At 36.9% G+C, this 15,830-nt stretch overlaps 1 protein-coding gene across 1 annotated transcript in view; it reads left to right on the top strand.

The window, feature by feature from the left end:
- Positions 1–15,830, top strand: part of LOC124160974 (MFS-type transporter SLC18B1-like) — a 32,891-nt gene that overhangs the window by 7,108 nt on the left and 9,953 nt on the right. The window contains exons 2-4 of the mRNA XM_046537112.1: positions 2,545–2,877; positions 13,080–13,175; positions 13,915–13,988. Coding sequence (XP_046393068.1) covers positions 2,668–2,877; positions 13,080–13,175; positions 13,915–13,988 — 380 coding nt within the window. The 5' untranslated portion in view covers positions 2,545–2,667. The remainder of the gene's footprint in view (positions 1–2,544; positions 2,878–13,079; positions 13,176–13,914; positions 13,989–15,830) is intronic.

The following is a 15,830-nucleotide window of genomic DNA, read 5'->3' as shown; positions in this document are numbered from 1 at the left end:
TTATTTTTTAGGGGTGAAAACTACCCCTAAAAGCTAAAACTTAAAAAATTATATTTTAAAGCTAAATACGTGTAAAATTTAGTTTAAATTATTTGTATAATTATTTTTTTATATTTGGATAATAATTTTAAGGTGTTTCAACCCATAATAATCAACCCTTATTTGGGATTAATGTAAAATAGAATTTTCAAACTGAATCGATTTGCATAAAAATTTGTGATTATACTAATCATACCTCCTTTAAAACTTTTTTTCAAACCAAATCGATTTGCATAAATATTTGGGATTAGATTAATCATACCCCCTTCTTCAAAATCTATATCATGCCGAAGGGCGCCTTTTATTTTTTAGGGATGAAAACTACCCCTAAAAGCTAAAACTTAAAAAATTATATTTTAAAGCTAAATACGGGTAAAATTTAGTTTAAATTATTTGTACAATTATTTTTTTTGTTTGGAAAATAATTTTAAGGCGTTTCAACCCATAATAATCAACCCTTATTGGGGGTTAATGTATAAAAAATTATTTACCCTATAAATATAAATTATTTATCACATTGTATCTTCTTATTCACTTTCTTACTCCTTTTATTATGTATACGCTTTTTTCTCTCATGATTTTAATCACAGCACTGAAAAGATATAACAATAGAATAAACAGAACAAACTTCGTCATGGTAACATAAACAAATAAATGTATACATTTATGTAGACATTACATGAAACACTATCAAACGGAGACTGTATGGCTTCCAGTCTTCCCACCACATGCATCTTCTTTCATAAAAATCAAAGGTCACTGTGAGCGAGAGCACACATACTTACATACGTGTATGTACATACATCTTATGGGTATGTGTGTTTATTTTGTCTTGCAAATTTGAGTACAGTATCGTTAGCTTCGAACGTAAAGTACACAAAGTATATGCTGATTATGAGGAATGTTATGCTCTGTATTGTGGATTTCGAATTTTTCGAAAATAAATTTGATTGGTATTTCAAACACAGCTCCTTTATTTTTATGATAGAAAGTTCATTTAAATTGTATTTTGTAGGGTTTTCACTGACTACGAGGTCATGTGAATTAAATTTTTTTCGAATCATTAATTTTGAAAGGGGAGGGATTTAAGGGTCTAAATAAGGTGGAGCTCCCTTGGAAATAGAGGTTTTATATATCAATATCTCACCAAATATTTATTGTATAGAAAATTAAAACACACCAAAATATTTGAAAATAAAGATGCTACAGTTTATTACTGTAGCTTTTTTTCATATCTCCAGTTTTTTTTTTGGAGTTATTTTGAAAAAAAGAGCATTTTTAACGAAATTGTAGAAAATGACTTTTCACTTTTTCCTCCAATTTTTTCAAAATTTAGAATTGTAAATTTTAAAAATTTCTAGCATCAATTGACAATAAGAGAAATTCTGAAGGGCATAGATCAATTTTGACTAGTGTGGTAATAAGGAGTTGTTTTCACTGATTTTTTCGTAGAAAAAAGTGGGGACTGATCTTATTATTAATCATAACTCGCTCAAATTTCATGATAAAAATTTTTATTCTCATTTTAAGAAATTTTTTAAAAAACACTTTTAAACAGATTGCATAATTTTTCCTCGAAAAATACATTTTTCCCGCTATTTGGTATTGAATCTTTCAAATTTAGCGTATGAAAAACAATAGATAACCATCAACAAGTTGTAGCTCGGTCCGAATCGGTCATAAAGGAAATATAAAATAAGATTTTTATTTACTTTTCTACAAGCTACAGTTTTGTAAGTAACAATTTCCTAATAAAATTAATACTTTTCAAGTTATTTGCCTATAATTGATTAAAATCGTTGATTTTTTCGTCAAAAACTGTTACTTTCAATCGCAAATAACTCGAAAAATATTAATTTTACGCAAAAAATGGAGAGAACATTTTATTCTTATAATTTATTTTTCTATCGATTCCTGTGGTCAAAATATAATTAAAATTTTCCACCCCCGAGATGGGGTGAAAACCACCCCCAGGGTAAAAGCGCCCGTCGGCATGATATAGATTTTGATTCTTTTTATATTCCCGTGCTTATTGTGAAAATTTCAAGAAAATCGATTCAGTTTGAAAAAATTGCAAGCCAAAATGCTTCATTTCCTGGACTATTAATTAAGTCTATCCTCCAAGAAAGCACCAAATCCTAAACGCAGTGGCGTAGCCAGGAGGGGGTCCGGACCACCCCCCCCCCCACCCGAAATATAAAAAAAAATTATTTTCCTTCAAAAAATAAAACAAAATATTGAAAAATCATGAAATATTGAATATTTATTTTAAAAATGAAGTTTTTCGATTATGAAAAGTGTTTAAAACCCATTACTTACTTAGTAGTACCATGTTTTTCAAAAAACTTTTTTCCCCTGGTTTTGGACCCCCTCGAACGAAATTCCTGGCTACGCCACTGCCTAAACGTTTTCTATCCATTGCTTTCTAAGGAAGGACGAGGAAGTGGTCGCCTTCCCCCCCTGTATTCCGCGATATTAAGTAATGAATTTCATTTTCGTTCGCAGGTGCTGTTGGTTGCTAAAATTTTATTTCCGCCGTGGACCCATCTGTGACTCAGGAGGCCGACATTGAAAAATTAATCGAGAGGAGACCTCGTTCCTCTCCTCCGGCAAAATACGCAGCGTGAGATGGTGGCTTCGGAGGGGATGGACCCGGCTCTGGGGCCCCCAGCAACGCCCCCGCCCTCCCCCGACCTCTCGCGCCCCTCACACGCCACCCCCGCCACCAAGCAGTCCGGATTCTCCAGGCGCCAATGGATATTTGCGTGCGTCTTCGGCACCCTCCACTTCGCCAGCGCCGCTTGCATCTCGCTGCAAGCGCCGTTCTACCCCGAAGAGGTGAGCACCCAAATATATTGGCACTCGAATTTGTGGTACAAAGGAGGAGAAAATTTTAGACGGCGTGTAACAAACAATGACACGTTTAAATGAATATATCTATGCATTAAGAAATGGATAGAAAAGCGTGAATATTATTTTATACGTAAGCGGCCAATACTGAAAGGAAATATTTTTGAACGTTTCCTTTGCTCTGTGGTAGCTAATGAAGCTGGAATGAGAGCAGCGGCAAATCCAGGATAGGGATAAGAGGGTGGTGGGGGTAACTTCCTTAGGAGTGGTGGGGATCCTGGAGGTTACGAACATTTTGAGAATTTCGAGGCTTAAAACAACACTTTACGGATGACTAATTACTAATTTTCCAAAGAATTAAGCTTTTAGAACAAACATTTTAGTAATATTACTGCGGTAAGTATCTATAATGCAATACGTTTTTATTCCTTAAAAAAGAGTCCATTACCATTTTATCTAGTCTAAATGAGATATCTTGGGGGAGAGGGGGTTATATCCCCCCTTTCCCCTCTCTGGATCAGCCGCTGAATGAGAGCTCCCAAAAAAGGAAAACTGACGCAATCCCTTCTCGAGAAGGCAGAGGGAAGGGGACTGGTCCCGTACCATGAAGTTTGTAATCAACATTCCATTGCTTTAGCTGAGGGTGAGCTCTACCAGGCGCGCAGCTAGGGATCAAGGCTCGGGGGGTTTTAGGAGCTGCTAATACTGGGGTATGGAATACAGGAGGTGCTGGTGCCTCACCCCACAAAATGTTTTTAATAAATGGTTCAAATGGTGAGTTTTACGGCTTTCTGAGGGATATTTTATTCTTCCTTACACTATTCTATAAGTAATATTTATCTAATTAGCTAAAATGGATTAAATTTAAAAATTTCTCTGAGTTCTGGGGGGGTTTATCCCACAAAACCCCCCTCTTCGCTGCGCCACTGAGCTCTACCATCTCCTACCCAAAACAACCTCTTCGGCGAATCACTGAGTTGAGTGAGTTTATATCGAGAAAATACTTGATCTCTATAAAATTAGGACTCATGAAGAAGAAAGTGAGGTATCAGGGATTACTTAGAATGTATTTTGCAGCCTTTAATTTCATAACTTTTTTCAATTATCCTAAAAAATACCGGATATTTTCCGCATTCATGCGGTTTCGTAGCTGGCCTCAGAATTCGGTTACCGCAAATCCACATAGTTCTATATAAGATAATTCTGAAATTAATTCAATATTTAATCTGTTTTTAAGGAAAAATTTACATGCTGGGAGAAATGTAGTAAATTTCCACTAAATTCATGTATAAAAATCTGACTAGTTTAAACGTGCATTATTGTCTAGGGCATAAACTTTATATGGTTTGATATTCAGGGCCGTATTTACCTTACGGCAAAATAGGCACGTGTCTGGGGGCGTCGCAGTCTAAGGGGCGCCATCTGTTTGGCAACCGGCAATGATCTGTACTGGAGGCGCCTCGAACTGCACCGCTGTCAGCAGGCTTGTTATGTGGGTTCCGTCTGCCTGCAGATGCCCTCTTTGCAAGGGCTTTAAATGTGCTAAGTTAGCATTAAAGCAGAACTTGAACTGCGATGCCATAATTAATGAATTTGCCGAGAATAAGACAAGAAGGAAACTTTTGAGGTGGTTCTCGTTGTGCTTGAGGCAGGCCCCGTTATGTCTTCATTCACGCTTTAAATTCGCACTTTAATTCATCTAGAAGATATTGCAGGAAAATATGCTGTTGACCGTATTTTTATTTTAGAGGCTTTGTTCAATTGAAAATGTAGTTCGTACCACTGCTCTTCATCCGTTTTGAAATTAATTAATTTATATTATATTTCGTGCTACCGCAGTTCATTCAGTGTCAGCAGTATGTGATGTTTTTATTTTTGAAGCTACTCTTCTTTTCTGTTGTATGAATTATGGCTAGACATTATTTTTGAAAAGGGTATTCATAAAGTGTTTTAGTTGCATAAAGTTTACCTGTTTCATATAGTTTTACTACAAGCTGTTTTTTAAAATTGAATTGTCTATGTTTTCCCTGCGTAAAAATTCAAGCATAAACTTATGCTTTCACCCGTATACCTGTTTAGTGTTTATTCCTTTTTTTCCGAACCTTACCTCATGCGAACGCCTATGCCTAATCATAAAAATCGTGGAGGGGGGGGGGCTGAAGAGAGGGGGAGCGCTCAATGGAGAGGTGCCTATAGCGTAACTTTGGGTAAATATGGCCCTGTTGATATCGTAACGTGATGGCGATTTTGAAACCGTTCAGGTTATATGGATAAGTTTAGTAGAAATTTAGCTTTTTACTACTCCATTTATCTCCAAAATTCCAACTGCACTGTTCCACAAGGTTGAGTCAGTAAAAGTTGAGTGAAGGACAGATTTACAGTCATAATGAGGAAATAGATTAGTTTTCCACAGTATCTGATCGGTCACTAGAGAACTACATTAATGTTCAAGAGCTAGTGTGAAAACTGAGCGAGGAAAACTCTACTTAACCACGGATGAGATCGTTTTTTTACAACCTCAGGTATTGAAGACATACATCAACAGGGAGTAAGCTGGAGTACCTAAAACATATTTTCAAGCAAGCCTCATGATTTAACCTTTTTATTCTCTCTAGGAGATCCTTTTATGGATATTGAGTCAAGCCCATCACTTAAAACTCCCAATGCATTCCGTATTTCCTTTTCACTTGTGCTTCAACTTCAACCGCTTCTACATAGGTCTCGGCATACGGCTATCACATTTAGATTTTTACTCGCTTAATACATTAGCCCTTTAGAGACCGAATTAACTTACCCACTGATTATTTTTGTTTTTTGCATATCCTATTTATTTTACTACTAATTAAAATAATTATGAAATAAAACCTGAAAAAAATAATTTTAATGCGTTTAAAGAATATTCCCAAATGGCTTCGCGGCACAAAATTTTGCTATTGCTTGAAAAATGAATACATACTTAACCAAAAAACTAAGTTTAACATCGTATTATATGTTGAACTTTTGAATAAATGGGCATTTGTTACTGGAGAGCGAGTGTAGGGGAAAACATCGAATAAACTGCATACTCACTACAGAGGTGATGAGAATAACCAATTTTGGAAAGGTATAATTAACAACCAATGTGTACGCAAGTCATGCGATTCGCTTTAAAAATACTTCCATACTTTATTTACGTAACAAAAGCCATAAAAGTAATCACAGATAAAAAATATAAATTTTTATGAATTTTCATAAATATGTTCTGAAATGGCAACATTGGACTGTTTCAAATCATTCTTGCCCCAATTTATTTCCTAAACATAACTATTCCGAAGCCTCTCGAAGTAATCTGACTAAAATGTGAGCGCTTTTATTAGAGGGAATCGATTTCATTTTACAATATTAGGAGTTGCAAAGCATCAGTAACTACATGCATGGCTTTGCCTGCAGCCTGCTATTTTGTAATTCACATCTTATTTCGCAATCGGATTTTGTATCAGCTGATCTACTAGTAGAGGCTGTATTATCAGAGTAGAATTACTAATCAAACTGTCGCACGAAACTGATGGCGATATTTAGTTATAATTGAGTTAAATATTTTAAAATATGCAATCCAAGTTAATGGCAAAGTTAGTTGAGAGGCCACAAAAATAATCGAAATAAATTCATAGTACCAAGAAAATAGGCCACTCTAAAATCATCAACATCAACGTCTCAAATGAATTATTATGTGATAACGTTAACTTCAGATCCAAGTTAGAAAAGCATCAAAGTGATTGTTTGAAATCGGATACATATTTAAGAAAAATACTGAAGAGTAATTCCACTAAACATCAGTGACAGTAAGGTAAGTTTGAGGTGTAAAAAATAAGAATGTCGAAAATATCGGTGGCCACTAATTTTGCTTAGAGCGATAAACTTATCTACCTCCAAATAGTTCAATAACAAATAGGGCTGTAAAACTCTGCTGGATTCCTCATTGACACGCAACATAGCTCATCACCAAAACAAATCATTGAGGAAAAATGAGAAAACTATGCTTGGGGCACCACATCAAGAACACTATGTTTTGCAACTTTGGCAAAGATTAACGAAGATGTCTATTTTGTGAATACTGTATTGAATTTCATTGCATGAGTACGATTTTTCCTTCACGACTTTGCCCGAAATTTGTCGTAATAGGCCGCATTTTTGGGTCAATGCTCTCAAAACAGTGCGTGATAATAGATAACAGAATATTTCTTAAGACTCATACACCTACGAAGTTCAATGATTTTGGTCATGAAGGAAATAAAGTCGCATTAAACGACAAGCTGTGCACGGTACCCAAGGTTCTCCAATTTATAGCCCGGAGGCAGGTTTATTAGATTTCCCTTTCGGTTTCAGCGTAAAATGGCACTTATACACTTCTGACAATGAGATCTTCATCTCATGTCTATCAGCAAGCTAAAATACGAGAGTATGATTTTTTCTCGAATTGACATTACGTATCTCCACATGTAATTATTTATTTGAAAGCCTGACTGATTGGCTCTCAGATTGATTCATTACTAAATATGGCAATGATTAATCGCCAGGTGAAGATAACACATTTACGTACTTTAGTAGAATAATAAAATTATTATGCATAAAAGATAATCAGAAAAGTTATGCATTTTATTATTGGAGCTTTGTACCATGCCCTTTCCTTGCCTGGAAAAAAAATGAAGGCAAAGCAACTTAAGTATATATGCAAACTGGGCCTAACATCAAAGGAGCTAGGCGGTAACCCAGACGTCACACCACGTATTGAGTATGTCTGACTTTTAAAAGATCATTAATCAAATCCCCCAACGGCGACTTTATTTCTTGTAACGATAAGGACGGAAATAGCCAACCCCAGCCCTACTGTACCGGAAAATTGCTGTGATAAGTCAGATTCCGGCGACGGCAACTTAGAATTGAGGGAAGCACACAAAAATATGGGGCACAAAATATAAACTACGAGCTCTGCGTTAAACTACAACTATAACCCCAAAATTTCTAAAATTGTTATTCTGCTCCGGTTTTTTTAAGGTATTTTAATGTATCCACCCACCTAAACAAATGACTGCTAAAAATAAGGATTGAAAACTTGTCCGGCACGCGTCAGCCTTAAACCTAAACAATATTCGCACGCCGCGCTCTGGCGTAATAATTCATTACGGTTGTTATGAATAAAAACTTTTGGGCTATGTCGCCGCGTCAATTCTTGGAGAGAAAGAGACCAGCATCGGTCGGGAAACGTTGGGGCCACCCAAGAATTGACGCGGCGAGATAGCCCAAAAGTTTTTACTCATAATGACGAGCACCCGCGAAATTTTTAACGAAGAATTTATTACGGTTGTTGATTAAAATATTCTAATACGTCAGGGGGTGGGGGGTAATGGGATCTCTACGATAGATCGTGGTATTGGGCTCTTGAGGAATTCTTTTCACATATGGCATAATCGGAGTCTACATAAATCTTCACAGACGGTTGGGATTATTTAATTAGTAAGGGCCCGTGGTCAATGGCGTACCCAGGATCATAATTAGGGGTGGCAAGCCATGGTCTAGGGCAGGGGTCTCCAATTTACTAGGCCACGAGGGCCACATTCCATGTTCCGAATCGCCCCGCGGGCCGAATAGCAAATTTGCCGATGACTGAGGTATTCGATACCAACGTCTACTGAAGTATCCAGTGGCGTATTTCTTATTTACGAACAGTTGAAGGCGACTTTGACGTGCAGTACCATAGATCTTTTATACAGTAGATGGCGCTTTCCCCTAGCCCCTTACGGCCGGAGCGCGTAGCCAACATACCGCCCCCCCTTTCGTTCACGGAGTCACGTGGTTCGGGTCAAAATTAATGGCGGCGTTTGAATTCTCTGTTGTGAATATCGTTCCCGCTCGGGTAAAAGACATGTTACTTTTACTTACAGCGCTAAAGAAGTACGTGTCTATTTTGATATTTATTTTTATTTACGTTGTGCTGTATTATATGTGAACCTTATAGCAAAATAGAGTTCATTTTAATTCAGTTTTAGGAAGAACTATAGTAAAACTGAATTAGTTTCCCCAATTATGCGCAACTGAAGCAGCCTTCAGGAACACATGTTTGGTTTCGTTTGTGTCCTTTACAGAGGAACACCTGCAACCAAAGGCTCCGTTTTTTTCGTAAATAAAGTTAGCAATAACACAAAGGTAGATTACATGGTTTGAGAAAAATGTATACACAACCATAGGCTATGAATTTCAACCACCAATCCAGTACATTAATAAGTAATCTTTCACAAATGATAGGTACTATCTTTTTTTCAATAATACGCCATTAATAGAACGTCATCGTTAAAGGAAAGACACTTCCAATGTTGCATGACTTTCAAAGCCAGAGAAGAACATTAGGAGCTTTAACCAGCTGATTATTCCTCCTATCTGGTAATTATCTCTCGTTGCACGGGGCAAATTGATGAAAATATAATTTAAGATTCCTCAGAATGTTAATTAACAAAAGTACCCACAATAGTCACAGTGTTGCAGCCAGCATTGATTTTAAGAAATTTTATACGTGAACATCTCTCGTACGTAATTCAGTTCGCATAAAATGATTAAATATCCTTCAACATGTGCTAGTAATAAATCCTTGTTTATTAAAGAAACCTTTAGCAATATACGTCCGCTGGAGGTGTGATGAAAACATCGCAGATAATAAAGATGTTTTGCCGACAATGGAAAACAAGGTTTGAATACAAAATTGAAGCTCAATTTTCACTCCATCAAAGAAGACTATAAATTTTACATTTTAAATGACCACAGTGTGTATGTCCACATATTTGGTAGAACATAGGGGAACCCGGTGCGCAACAGGGTGGCGGGGCGGAACGGGGTAAGCGATTTTTAATTGCGAAATAAAGCAGGAGTAAATATAACTAGTCAAAATTGTTGTTTTTAAAATATAAGCAACACCAATCTGGGCTAGATATAGTTATTCCCGCTTGCGCAGCATCTTTTTTCGCGTTAAAAAAAACCGCTTACCTCGTTCCGCCCCGTGTTCCCCCATGTATCAATTTCATAGAATTCCAAAATGAGGATAGAGAGCATCCATCAAACAGAATCTACAAGAAAAAAAGGGTTTAGAAATAACATAATAGTAATTAGAAACCATACAGTCTAAACGAGATTCAGTTAGCATAGGGCAATAGAAAAAAGAGGAACCTGAAGAAATGATTGAGGGCCCAGCCTCAGCTCACACTCAAATAATGTAGCCTAAAAATAGTCTTTACAGTTACATGCATGGAATTGGAAGCCATACTGATTCCGTAAAATACATTTTGTTCAGGTAGCCGAGTGAGTTGGAAATAGATTGAAAATAAATCTTACTTGCTCTCAATCTTGATTGATTAATTAGGTGTTCGAATATTATTTCACGAACTAAGTTATTTGTTTGATTTTATTCAAAATCTAGCTCCAGAATATGGTCCCTTAAATGTAGAAATAGGGAAGTAATAGCTGTGAATACTTCCATCGTCAATACAAGGAAAATATACTTGTTCCGTAACTTGCCGGATGCCTGAGCTACCCTACTGTCTGTAAAAAAAGCAAGATACTCGAGTTTGAAGACCTCTAGCGTCTAAACGAAGCAATCGATTTCAATGCAACAAAAAGCATACGAAAGAGAATTTAGTTCTACGTTATATCATGTACTTTAAAAATTCTTCGGCTAAGTAGTATTTCCTGTACTTAATTTTTTCTCAAAAAAGTAACCGGTTTTTGCGCGTAAAATCAAGTTGCCCAACTTTGAGCGCTTGGCATTCCCGTAGTTTTCGTTCCTACAACTTGAAATTTTTATATAAAGAAGCCAAATCTATTACTAGCAGTTTGCCGAAAAGAAATTGTTTATACCACAAAAATTAACGGAGTTGTTGTAAACAACGCAAACCTCTGCTAACTTCGAAATCAGTGAGTCAATTGAAAATTGATTGGTACTGTTGTCTTCCGTAGAATGTTAGTAATGCAAGCACATATGAAATGTATATTAAATATCAATAATAACGTCGATATCACTTATTATCTAGACGTTTCTATGCGCGTACGCACGTATGACTTCGATAGACTTTCTCTTTTCTGGTGCTTTGTTTAGGTTATCCTCGTCAGGCAGGGAGAAGACGACAACAAGAGCTAAAAACAAAAATAAATATAAAAAGATATTGAATATACTGCTGACATTTAACGTGTATTATCTACGTATATACATTACTAACATTCTACGGAAGACAACAGTACCAATCAATTTTCAATTGACTCACTGGTTTCGAAGTTAGCAGAGGTTTGCGTTGTTTACAACAACTCCGTTAATTTTTGTGGTATAAACAATTTGTTTTCGGCAAACTGCTAGTAATAGATGTTGCTTCTTTATATCAAAATTGCAAGTTATAGGAACGAAAACTACGGTAATGCCAAGGGCTCAAAGTTGGGCAACTTGATTTTACGCGCAAAAAACGGGTACTTTTTTTGAGAAAAAATTAAGTACAGGAAATACTACTTAGCCGAAGAATTTTTAAAGTACATGATATAACGTAGAACTAAATTCTCTTTCGTATGCTTTTTGTTGCATTGAAATCGATTGCTTCGTTTAGACGCTAGAGCTCCTCAAACTCGAGTATCTTGCTTTTTTTACAGACAGTAAACGCTTTTATTTTCTTATTAAATAGCGCATGCATTGCATTACACGTATCTTTACTCAGTAATAAATATATCCATGGCTAACACGGCTTTAATTTTAACAGGGACAAACTTTGCAGTGAAAAGAAACACAAATTCCTTTCAGGAATCTCTCATCGCAACCGAAGGCACTACGCGTATTCACCATAACGCTGACCCGAGTCACGTGATACACGACCACGCTTATGTTGACCACGCTTGCGTGACGTCATGCGCCATCTACCTATATGAAAGATCTATGTGCAGTACAGCGCTGCAATGCTCCTAGCGGCGTCTCACAGAGTTAAACGAGCGCGTATCGCGCGCTACTTGAAACGAGTGCGCGGGCCGGATGAAAGCCCTCCGCGGGCCGTACTTTGGAGACCCCTGGTCTAGGGGTGGGCAAACCATGGTCTAGGGGGGGGGGTGTAAGCCTAGTTGTGACATTTTAGCATGGAAAAGGTGAATGAAACCAACATTTTAAGAAAATTATAACAGCGCTTTATTAGTTTATGAGATTATGACCTTGAAAAAAATAGTTTTATTTTAGTTACATATCTTATACTAATTCATATCATTTTTCGTGGGTTTAGAAGAAAATTTGTTGAATACCTTCGTTTCAATTCAGTAGTAATTTTTCTTAAAGACTTTTGAAATTTTTCCCTCAAGGGTGGGGCAGCTGTTCCTCCCCCCCCCCCCCTCTCCACCCCCCCTCCCCGCCCCTCGCTTGGTACGCCCATGCCCGTGGTGTTTCTTTTTGGAGGGAAATTCAAAAGGGAAAATCACTTATTGAGAATCGGATAAGATGTTGGCCACGGTCGCATGGGGCGCCAAAATTATGTCTCCCCAAACTGCGATTCGTAATGCTCCATCAATAACGAGAGATTTCAAGTAGTGGGCGATGGGAAAACACTCGAAAACGATGTTTGACAGGGTCAGTATATTAATTGCGGTAATGAAACTGTGGAAACTTTTTCGTGGATGAAGTTATGCGATAGAAAGGGGATTACGGGTCGCTCAACTGACGAGTGATTCCATGTGGAGAGGCGAAGGTTGCCCTCCCCGTCATTATCTGGGGTCAGCATCACAGTTTTTTCCTCCATTTGGGAAAACGCGACGGACCGCAGCAGAGGGCGTTGACTGATCGACGCCGTTCAGGCGAAATTTCATCAACCACACAATAGAAGCCAAAGCAGCCTAGTATATAGGAAAAAATTCCTTAAGGGGGTGTGGCATGAAATGAATACATTACTAACAGAAAATAAAAGCGAAAAAAATCAATGCGAGAGATTACCAAGGCTCCTACTTCGGTATCTCGCCGATTACTCAAAATTCTTGGCTTCTTAATGACTTCCACCAGATAATGATTCCCTAAAATAAACTCATATGAGATATTTTAGCATGCATAAATGTTATTCTCACTAGCAGTTTGTTTTGTCGAATGACTGCTATCTATGCTCAAATGAATGATGTGATACTTACACATTCGCGTTTGCTTCTTTGCCTCTTAGGCAGAATCAAAAGGAATCTCACCGTCTCAGTATGGATTCGTGTTCGGAGTTTTTGAGCTGACACAGTTCCTGAGCAGCCCTTTCTTTGGAAAATATGTAAGTACCCTACGTTATAAAACACAGGTGTTAAAATTAAATTTTGAAATTCATATTATATATCTAATTGAAATGATCGACATCTTAATAAAATACTATGGACTTTATATATTTTCTTAAAATTAAATTGGGATTATGCATTAGTTTTACAGTGCCCCATTAGTTTTCAGTATTTATTTGGGATCAACTTCACCGTCACTTAACACTTATTTCTGGAGTACACCCTTTCTCATTAGAATTTTATGAGTAAGCTTTAAAGCACCGAAGTAAAAATTGCATAGCTGAACATCTTGGAGGCATGACTTCAAGTGAACCAATGAAAAACGTCAATTTCCATTCAAGTAACTGAAACATACTATTGCAAATTTAAAAAATTGTATGCATATAGCTAAAATAGACAAAAGTCTATCCTTTGAGCCGAAGAAAATAATAATACATTAAAAAACGGTGATTCCAGGAAACACCGCAAGACCAAATTCACTTTAGGTAATAGATTACGAATCTGATTAAAGTTTATGACTAAAAACTTCATTAAAATTATATAAAACAAAGTATAAAATTCATCACATGCTGAGTTTTCTTTAAGTTAGTCGACAATCATATTTATAAATTCCTCGATTTGATTAGAATCATGGATAAATTTTTATTTACGGTTTTCCAAAACGCGCTTGCAGAAAAATGTGAGTAAATTAGGTATATTACGTGAATTTTGATTAATGCTAAAATTATTACATTTCAGCTCGAGACTCTAGGGCCGCTGTTCACTTACAATGCTGGCATATTCGTCGCCGCAGTATGTTCCTTTTTGTTCGGGTAAGTACGAAAGAAAATTAACTCAACAACTACGAATGAAAATTATCTCCCATATCCATAAAAGATTATTTACTAGCCGTTGCCAAATCTAATTTCTATGGCGCAACAGTACAGTCATTTTCTAGCGCGATACTGGGAGAGCACCAGAGTGAAAGGATATAAAAAACTAGGTACAGATGTCTATAGCATTTGCGTCATTTTCCTGATATTTTTGTAACACAAGAAAGATTAATAGTTTTCCATATGACTCACGAACTACCTTCGTGAGAATATTTGCGAGATGAGAAAGAAGTGCAGCCAAAGGCATTCGCCTGTTTTTGCTAGCAAACTATCACCCGGGAAAATAATTCGGTAGGAATGAGAGCAGTAGCGGATACAGAAAAAAACCTCAAGCGGCGGGGCGCAAAAGATATCTTGAGCGACCTTTATTTTTATCGTAATTAAAAAATAATGAAGTCACATGCAAAGTTTCGGAAAGTTTTATTGAAATTGATACAATGTACAAGACTATGAATTAGGATCAGGGGAGCCCTTAGAGGATACAACCACCGGGGCCGGGAACCAAGTCCGAGACTTATACGCCCGATCACCCGGGGAGGGGGGAGGAGAGGAAGGGAAAAGGAAAGAGGCGCCGCCGCGATAGGAGCCCGACGACGCCTCTGGGGTAGGATAGGGTTGGAAGGGATGCTATAACGCTATAGAAGCGAAAAGGGCCTACCAAATAGCGAAATCAGGCAAAGCCATTACTGTGCCGGCGATTTTAGAGGATTATCCTATGAGGAAGAATAATCCAACAATCAAATCGCTAGATAATAACTAATAATAGCTGCACAAGACAATTACATCTTATGATATAAAAAAGTTGCAATTGTGGTCCTTCAATGTTCGGCAATGCGGATGGCCCCACAAAAGGGGGGGGCTTCCCCTCCCCCTCTATATATATCTGCCAATGAATGGGAGAGGCGCGAGTGATTGCGCGAAAGGTCTAAAAATATCTACTGAAGAGGAAAAATAACACTATATCATGTTCCACGTAACTAGACGCCATTTGAAATTTGAATTTCAAGTAGAAGTCACAAATTCTGTTTCATTTACAGCAATTTAAGTTCTTATAAAACCCTTTCCGTTTCATATGTTCATGATATTCACAACTTGTGGCCTCAATGCATTTTATAGAGCTTTGAAACTAAAAGAAACGATATTTTGTCTTATTTTAATGCGTATATAAGATCTTAAGATTATAATGCTTTATAATCATTAATATTCTAATGCTTATATGATGTTTAAGAATACGAAAATTTGAACAAATTAACTTTTAAGGCATCATTAAAGATCATGTTTCCCTCACTTTTCTAGTCCTTAATTTTTTCCCAATTTATTATAATTTAATTCGTTTTATTATATCATACAGTCATAAAATAAAATGTTTTATGATGCAATCTTCATTTATTTTCTTTCTATATAGCTCGCAAATCGTCGCAATACGAGAATTTTCTCACGCACCCCTCAGTTTTTTTTTTATCGAAAATAGGGCGTATTTTAAAGAGTTTCTTCTTATGTATTGTATTTTATCAAGATATCTTATTTATACAACACAACCCAATGTCACGATCAAATAATTTGTCTCCTGCCTAATTTGTCTCATTTAATGAAAGGTGCAAATACAGCATTACTTTACTCTCCGAAAAATTAACTTCTCCTCTCTGCTTCTGCCCATTTCCCAACGTCTGTTTCTACTTGTCTATGTTCCTTTCTGCAGTGAGACGTGTATGAGTTTGTCCAGTGGCGGCTCGTGAGTCAAATTCTGGGAGGGGCACACTTCACCGAGGGGTCAAAATGTTT

Source organism: Ischnura elegans, chromosome 6 (genome assembly GCF_921293095.1).
Source record: "Ischnura elegans chromosome 6, ioIscEleg1.1, whole genome shotgun sequence".
In the NCBI taxonomy this organism is placed as follows: domain Eukaryota; kingdom Metazoa; phylum Arthropoda; class Insecta; order Odonata; family Coenagrionidae; genus Ischnura; species Ischnura elegans.
Note: the sequence above shows the minus strand (reverse complement) of the source record. Positions and strands in the feature narration are given on the sequence as shown.